The 8,402-nt window shown below is 36.7% G+C and overlaps 1 protein-coding gene across 1 annotated transcript; it reads right to left on the reverse strand.

Annotated features, from left to right (window-relative positions):
• Positions 1–1,406: 1,406 nt before the first annotated feature.
• tnni4a (troponin I4a) lies at positions 1,407–8,168 on the reverse strand (the record flags this gene model as incomplete). The annotated part of the gene is made up of 5 exons (XM_053650021.1): positions 1,407–1,882; positions 2,137–2,307; positions 3,309–3,398; positions 7,781–7,912; positions 8,103–8,168. Coding segments are annotated over 5 exons (546 nt in total), but the record flags the coding sequence as incomplete, so codon positions are not given.
• Positions 8,169–8,402: the final 234 nt, after the last annotated feature.

Below are 8,402 nucleotides of genomic sequence, written 5' to 3' on the forward strand. Positions count from 1 at the left end.
GTGTTCCTCTTAAAGTATTTGACTTTTTGTTATTTGTGATAATGAAGAAACATCTGTGAAACCAAGCATACTAAATGCCTATAAATGAAATTTGTCTTCTTCAATTTGTATGAAGGCTGAACAAATGTTTACACTCAATTGCATATGTTACTAGGGACTGTTAAACTGTGTAAATGACAGACATTTTATTTGGCAATGTTGTAAATTACTGTTAACACTAATGAGAACAAAAATTGAGCTAAAATAGTAAGATGCTAAGAGAGCCATAACATATTGCAGAAAGTTGATCAAACATAAGCAGAGGCTTTGTGGTGGAGCTTGGGGTTAAAGACCTTAATGAAGAACACGTCTGCAGTATACACCAGAGGGAACTGAACTGTTGCACACTGGGTTTTAACTGTGAAAGAATTGGGAGAATACAGTAACATGACCATGATGCAATGCATATAACATATTACGGCCAACCAATTAATCTCTAATTATTTCCAATATTTCTATTGTATGGGTATTCATGGGGATTATTTTCTTTCTTTTGTTCTTTCTTTGATGTTACTCATCCTGCTTGTGCTCTTGTGTCAATTTGAATTTCCCCTACGGAGGATCAATAAAGGTAAATCTTACCTTATATTATTTAAATATTTAATAAGATAATACAACAACAGACAACAATAGACAATTTTAGGAAATTAATAAATTCTGAATAGTGTATATAATACAATGTAGAAAATATATTTATGAACAAGCTAATAAACCTACTGAACAGATATTTATTTATTCAGTTTCAGAAAGTGGTTTATCCTGGTCAGGGTTGCGTTGGATGTGGAACCTATCCCGAGAACACTGGGAGCATTGGGAACACACATTCACACCTAGGGCGCACGGTGGTTAGCACATTCACCTCACACCTCCAGGGTTGGGGGTTCGATTCCCACCGTGTGCTGAGTTTGCATGTTCTCCCCATGCTGCGGGGGTTTCCTCCGGGTATTCCAGTTTCCTCCCCCAGTCCAAAGACATGCATGTTAGGCGGATTGGTGTTTTCAAAGTGTCCGTAGTAAGTGAATGTGTATGTGATTGTGCCCTGCGATGGATTGGCACCCTGTCCAGGGTGTACCCCGCCTTGTGCCCCATTTTCCCTGGGATAGGCTCCAGGTTTCCCCATGACCCTGAGATTCACACCTAGGGGCAATTTAGAAAAGCCTTATCGGCATGTTTTGTGGGAAGTATAGGAGGAAACCAGAGAACTACACTAAGAGGAAACCCACACAGACACGGTTGGGATGGGGGTTAATGAAACTCTGTAAAGACAGAAACTGGAGCTCAGGATCAAACCAAACATTCACTGAATGCCACAATTTCTAATGTATGTGTGTGTGTTTTTAATATAACTGGATTTAAAAAAAATATTCAGGTAAATGATAAAATCAACACACATTTGGTGAGGAAACAGAGTAAATTTATTCAGCCTAATCACACTGAATATGAATCAAATATTTACACAGTTGGTATGATAGGAATATAATGTTGTTCTACCATCTAACTATCTCTCCTGATAATATGCTCCATAATTTAGCTGCAAATCAACACTTAGTACTCTACACAAGACATAAATGCCTCATCTCTTTACATATTTGGAATATTCAACCATCACACAATAAAACAGACACATATACACACACAAGAAAAAAGTATCAAGAAGAGTCCATACAGAGTTCTTTAGGAGAAATATTTCTTATTAATCAAACATAGATTTTCTGCGACATTTAATTTTGTAAAAGCGCTGCAGGTTGTTGTTGGTTCACTGTCCAGCATTGAAAAGTTTCTTCCTGCCCTCCATCCCAGACATAGCTTCCACATTCTTCCTCCAGTCTGTCACCTCCTCTTTCTGCTTGTGGAGAACAGACAGAAAGAACACTTGGAGTGAAATGGAAAGGCAGAAACAGCAGGAGAGCAGTAAAAATAGAATGTTCTGAATGCACAAATGTTCGGTGCATGCAATACTTAATGGCACTTGAACGTTGAACATTTTCATGAATATGTCAAGTGCTGACTATAAGACTATAAACTAAAGGTTTGATAGATAGCTTTCAAGGCAACGCTCAAACGTCTACCAATATAACAGAGCCTTGAGGACATCACCTTTTCATCCTCCTTCTTCACAGTCTTCAAGTTGGCTTTGAAGTCAGCCTTCATGAGCTTGGTGTCTGTCAGAGCTCCCAACTTGTCATCTGCTGACTTCTTCACTCTCTTCAGTTTGGGTCTGCTCATTTTCCCTTTCAGCTCATAGATCTTCTGCTGCAGTGATTGAATCTGACACAAAGAATGTTGACCTTAAGTGTCCAAATGTGTGATGGAAAAATTATAAGATGCTATTAGGGACGTTGGTACTAATCAAGATTTCTTAAACAAACAGTACTGCCACATTTGAGCATTAGGATGTATTGATTGCCACCACTGCAATGAATATAATACTTATGCCACAGTGAATCTGATTGGTCAGAAGGTATTGAGTCATTTTCTGTAACAGCTGCACTGGCAGTAGTGTCGGCTATAATCAGAATCAAATCACAGGTCTATATTAATGTGCTCGTTCTGTTATTGTTTCTATGGTAATGGCTCATTTGCAGGGACTGTAAGTCAAATAATAAACATGGTGTTTATCAAAGAGCTATAGTTATTGATATGGTGAACTTTTTTGTAAGAAGATGTTTATTTAACATTTATGGAAGGAGTCTCCAGTGTCAGTGCTTTTCTGCCATGGGAGAGTCCTTAGGACAGACTTCAAGAGGGAGGGGAAAAAAGATGAGCTGGTAAGGGAACAGCAGTTTATAGCTGCTATAACATAAGTGATAACAGGATGTTATGATGTGTTGTTCATTAAAGAATTAAGTATTATAATTGTTAACAAATTGCTGTGGTATAAAACGATTTGGGATGTGCTGTTATTTGAAAATAATTAGCTTTGGGGTGGCATCACACCACACCAGATGCATATAACTACTTTCATACAGTAACTACTTTCTTATAACAGCATGCCCCATCGTGTTTTATTTAGTTACTCCTTGGCTCTGGTTGGTATAGATGGGGTGAGTTTTGGGATGGAGCACACACAAACTCTCAGATCAATGTACAATTAGATGGATCATTATTATGACATGACTGTGCAATATTGCACAAAAGGCTAATAAGATTTTCAAAAGTCCGAAAGAGAATAACAACATTACATATAACAGGATCCATCCAATTGCTACAGCAAAGTGCACAGGAATTAACTGCAGAAATAGATAAATATGGAATAATTATCTGAATACCTCTGAATCATTTCTGGCCACTTTTACCGAAAGGTCATATCGAGCCTCATCCACAATGTCAATCTTTTGGTGCAAATCTTTACAAAGTTCCTGCAAAGAATAATTAAGAGATATTTCTAATTGAGAAGTTCATTGTGTAAATGCTGTAACCCGTTAAGCTCTCAGTGTATCATTCAGTTATTCATTCTAAAACATAATTCTCAGTAACGATGATGAATAAAACAGTAGATATGATTAAACTAATAGGATAGATATGTAGTTATAAGTGTGAGGAATGTAAGACTGCTCCTTTAAATAAAAAGGGTTTAACGGTGGATGTTAAGGGTTTAAGGATGTGAGGCTTCTACTTCCATCTTGTCTGTAAATAATACAGCAAATACAGATGCTATATAGTCTTAAAATAAAGAGGTTGTTATGGAGAAAATTAAGATTACTAACATACTAACTGTGAACATAGCCGTTCAACTCTTAGGGAGAACAGATAGAACAGATTGTCTTATGAAAATGGGGAAATAAAATTTATGATCTTAAGGACTTTTTGGGAGAAAGTACAGACTGTTCAGACAGTACTTCCCTGTTTGGAGAACAGACCCAGACAGATCCAGACAGACAAGGGCAAGAATTAGATCACTGAAATGGATGAAGTAAGATGGACATACATGATATTGAGCAAGATTGGAGGTGGTACTTCAAGTTTCAAGTATATTGTCCTGTGAATAATGAGTGCTTTAGGCATCTATATACAATTAATTTCTTGTGCTAAAGATGCACACTCCTACCCAGACACAGTGCAAATATGATAAATGAACTCTTATGATAATGATAATCAGTGTACTCTGACATCCAATAGGATGCTGATTTCCATGTTCTTTGCTAAATGAATAAGAATAACTACATATGAAATGAATACTTGATGAATGTAACCATATATACTCCAATATTCCGTTTCAACCCTTGTAGCACTCTGAGGTAAGGTACAGTTGGTAAGGTAAGAGTGGCTACCTGGGCTTGTGAGTAATTGCTGATTGAATAAAATATTTGCTTGAGCATATTCAAGTGTTTTGGTAGCGATTTCTCATTTTACAGGTGAATTTCCACCACATTGTTCAAGGGTTCTTCAGTGGTGCTTTGAAATGTTAAGAGTACTACCCCCCCCCCCCCCACCATAAACAGTTTACTGTAAAATTGACAGTAATTTACTGTGATAAACTTGTAAAATAAACGTGTAAAACATATTTCCATTATAGCACTGTAATATAATTACAGTTAACTAATGTGCTTAAAATTTGTTTGTCACTGTATGTTTACAGTAATGTACTAATATTTTCCAGATGATTTTAACGAATCTACTGCTAATACTTTGTTTATACTTTACCTCAGGTTATACTGTAATTTAATTACAGTATAGACAGTATAAAATAAAATATAATCCCTTACCTTTGCATTTGCTCATTTGGCTGATGCTTTTATCCAAAGTGACTTACATTTGATGCAGGATACAACTGAGCAGTTGAAAGATAAAAATCTTGCTAAAGAACATTGTAGAAAATGTCAGTGTAATTTATGGTGAAATGTTACTGTTAAATAGCAACAGTCAAAAAAGGAAAATGGGGAAAAAATAAATAAACAAATTTTGCTGTATTAAATCCTATCTGGCTTAAAAAGTAACAGTGAAATACCATCATGTGTTAATCAAACTTTTACCTTAATATGTAAAGCAGTGGCTATTTCATGAATAAAAAAACAAACAAACAAAAAAATTATATACCACTAATAATTTGTCCAAAACGAGATTTAAAAAAGACATTTATATACCAGTTTTCTAGACACTCAAAGCGCTTTACATGGTATGGGGTGTGAGGGGGATCTCCTCAACCACCACTAGTGTGTAGCATCCCCCTGGATGATGCAGTGGCAGCCACAGTGCAGCAGAACACCCACCACACACCAGCTATTAGTGTAGAGGAGAGAGTGATGTAGCCAATTCAGAGATGGGAATTATTATAGGGCCATGGGGGGAATTTTTCCAGGACACTGGGGTTATACCCCTACTCTTTTACCATAAGTGTCAGGGGATTTTTAATGACCAGACAGAGTCAGGACCTACATTTTTACTGTACAGTGTCCCCGTCACTATACTGAGGCATTAGTCCCCACACACCACACAGGGTGAGCGCCCCCTGCTGGCCCCACAAATACCACTTCCATCATCAACCAGGAGGTCTCCCAGCCAGGTACTGGCTAGGCTCCACCCTGCTTAGCTTCAGTAGGAAACCAGCAAGAACTACAGGGAGATATGGCTCTGGCATATCTGTTAGTTACATAATACTATATTACAATAGAATAATGTCAAATGTTTTTCTGTGTTGCCCACCTTCAAATCTATTGCTATATAAATAACAAAATTAATTTTATTTTGTAATGACTTTTCATTATTTGATTATTTCTAAGGATTTGTCCAAATGTGTATCAGGGATGTATATGTGTGTGGGGGTGGGGGTGGGGTGAGTGTGTGGGTGGGTGTGGGTGAGAGTGAGTGTGTGTATTATCCACAATCCAATCCTCAGTGGGCTGGTGTGAGTGCAGGTTTTCATTCCTACCCAGAAGGCGTCACACCTGAATACACATGAATAGTGTATTTTAATCATTTGATCTTAAGGAACTATCACTTTTGACCTCTACAGGCCGTTTTAAATATTTTTAAGTATTTGTTTAATTATCCACTTCCATTTTGTCTCATATTCTCCAGCTTTGTTGCAGGTGTGTGCACGACCCATATCGTACGTACCTTTTGGCTACATGGTGCTATGTGAAATTGGATAGATGGAGTGTATCTGTATGCCTGCTCCTTCTTCCAGACTGTTGAGACTGACCTATTGGACCACATTCACCTCTACCATCAAATTAGCTGAGGCTTTATCAAATCTCAGCTTTAAATAAATGCCCTTTATTAGTCCAGAGGCATGGACACCATCAGTTTAATCGTAATTAGTTTGTTTACATACTGATTGTGTTTTGTACAGGATTGGTGCTGTACTATAATGACCTGTTTTACCATTTCTGATCTGTACATTCATATGTCTTATATGGAACGCTTTTCTTGGTATAGGCACAAGAAGAGCTGAGTTCTATTATACTGTAGATTTTACAATATAAATATATACTAATAATAAAATATATTATTCTTGCATATGCCATAGTGTTTTAAGAAATTAAAACCTCCATTCTTATTTCTGTTGTATGAGTTTCTTTTTCACTGTGGTGTGTGAGTTAAATTTGGAAAATTGTTTATGGCATATATAAATAACTTGGGGTTTGACTACATTTAATGCTTTATTTACTGTAGTAATTTCTTGGTTTTTAATTGCTGTTTATTTATAGAAAATACTTTTGCAAATAGCAGTATTTCAAGGTAAAATGGCTGTAGTTTTAGAAAAATGCTGATAAACCTGTATAGGGTACGAAAATCCCATTTTTAAAATACAGTACATCTCTGGCAACCACAGCTGCCAGCATATTACTGTTAGATACATGAAAAAATTATGTTTAATGTTCAGTAATACCATATATTTAATGGTAACTATATAAAAGCAAACACAAGGTTGGCTGTTAATTTTACACCAAAAATCTGACCTTCAATTTGCGGTAGTGCTGTTTTATTTAATTGTATACCACCGTGCAGATGCAATAGTCATTTGCTGTAAAATATACAGTCAGGGAACTATTTAACTCCATGGCAACAAATGGTACTACCATATTTATTTTACAGTAAAGTTCTGGAACCCACAGCTGCCTTTTTTTTGTTTACCATAAATGTAATGGATTTTATTTATTTATTTGTCTATTTATTTTTATGAACCAGGGCAACTTGCTGGGATTTAAACTCACAACCTTCTGAGCTGTAGCTCAAAAACTTAACCAGTGAGTTACCACTTCTGCCCACAAGCTTGCACTAATTCAACCACCTCTTCACTAATTTGCAGATGTTGACACAAAGAGAATCTTTAACATTCTCACTCCTGCATAAAATCCCACTATACATTGCATTTTGTGGTATTTTATTGTAAACCAGTACACTTCTCTAATTTCCCATCTGTTTGCAGTACAATCTTGTTAAAAACAGCTGTAAAATAGTTCCCAGCAAGTTTTTACAATGATTTTAAAAGTGCCCTAATTGGAACTGTTTTTGACATATGAACGCTGTTATATGATTTCCCACCTAACTTTTAATGCGTCTCCATCATCAAGACTCTAGATTCATCCCCCCCAAGAATTGTACAGACAAATGTTAGTCTGTGTTACTGTGCAAATTATAGCAAAATCACAAGTATTATTTAATATTTTTTCATGAATGTGACAAGAAGTGCAGGATAAATGTTAAAAGTACTAGTTAGTTTAATGTATCTATTAGCATTCAAATGATCTGGCACATTTAAACTAAAACGTAGTAGTGTTTGGACCATGCTACATACCTGAAGCTCCTGTACTGAGAGTCCAGTGAGCTTTAGAGGAGGCACTCTCTCATTCAGAGCATTGTCTCGCTCTATTTTCTTCTGCTCTTTTTCCTTTACCAGGAGACTATCTGCCTTCTTCAGAAGCTTGGTCTGGAAAAGACAGAAGTGCTTATGGACTAGAGCTTCACAGTTCAGTTACCATATCTTTGCAGAATGGGAAATAAGCTTCTGATCTGATAATGATCTAAATAAGCCAAATAATCAAGCTAAATAATCAAAGTATTGAAGGAATCAGAGGATAATGGATATATGTGGTGATTCAGCTGCTCAAAATACTCACCTTCAGCAGCAGCCTACGTGTTGCTGGGTACTTGGATTTCGATCTGGACTTCCTCTGTGAGACAAAAAAGACAAGTCATTCCTGTTTCTTTCATACATTAGGAAGTAAATGGGGCCTAATCCACAGAAGCCATGGAGCATGCATTAACTGCCAGAGCTGATTACTGCTGGAATTTCCAACATGAGAGCTCAGTCGCCCAAAACAGTCCTAAGTGGAGGAGTGCAAACCTAGAGTGGAGCTTACTATACAACATACTACTCACATCATCACACATCTGCATGAAGACACGACTGTTTACTG

Source organism: Ictalurus furcatus, chromosome 19, assembly GCF_023375685.1.
Source record: "Ictalurus furcatus strain D&B chromosome 19, Billie_1.0, whole genome shotgun sequence".
Lineage (NCBI taxonomy): Eukaryota > Metazoa > Chordata > Actinopteri > Siluriformes > Ictaluridae > Ictalurus > Ictalurus furcatus.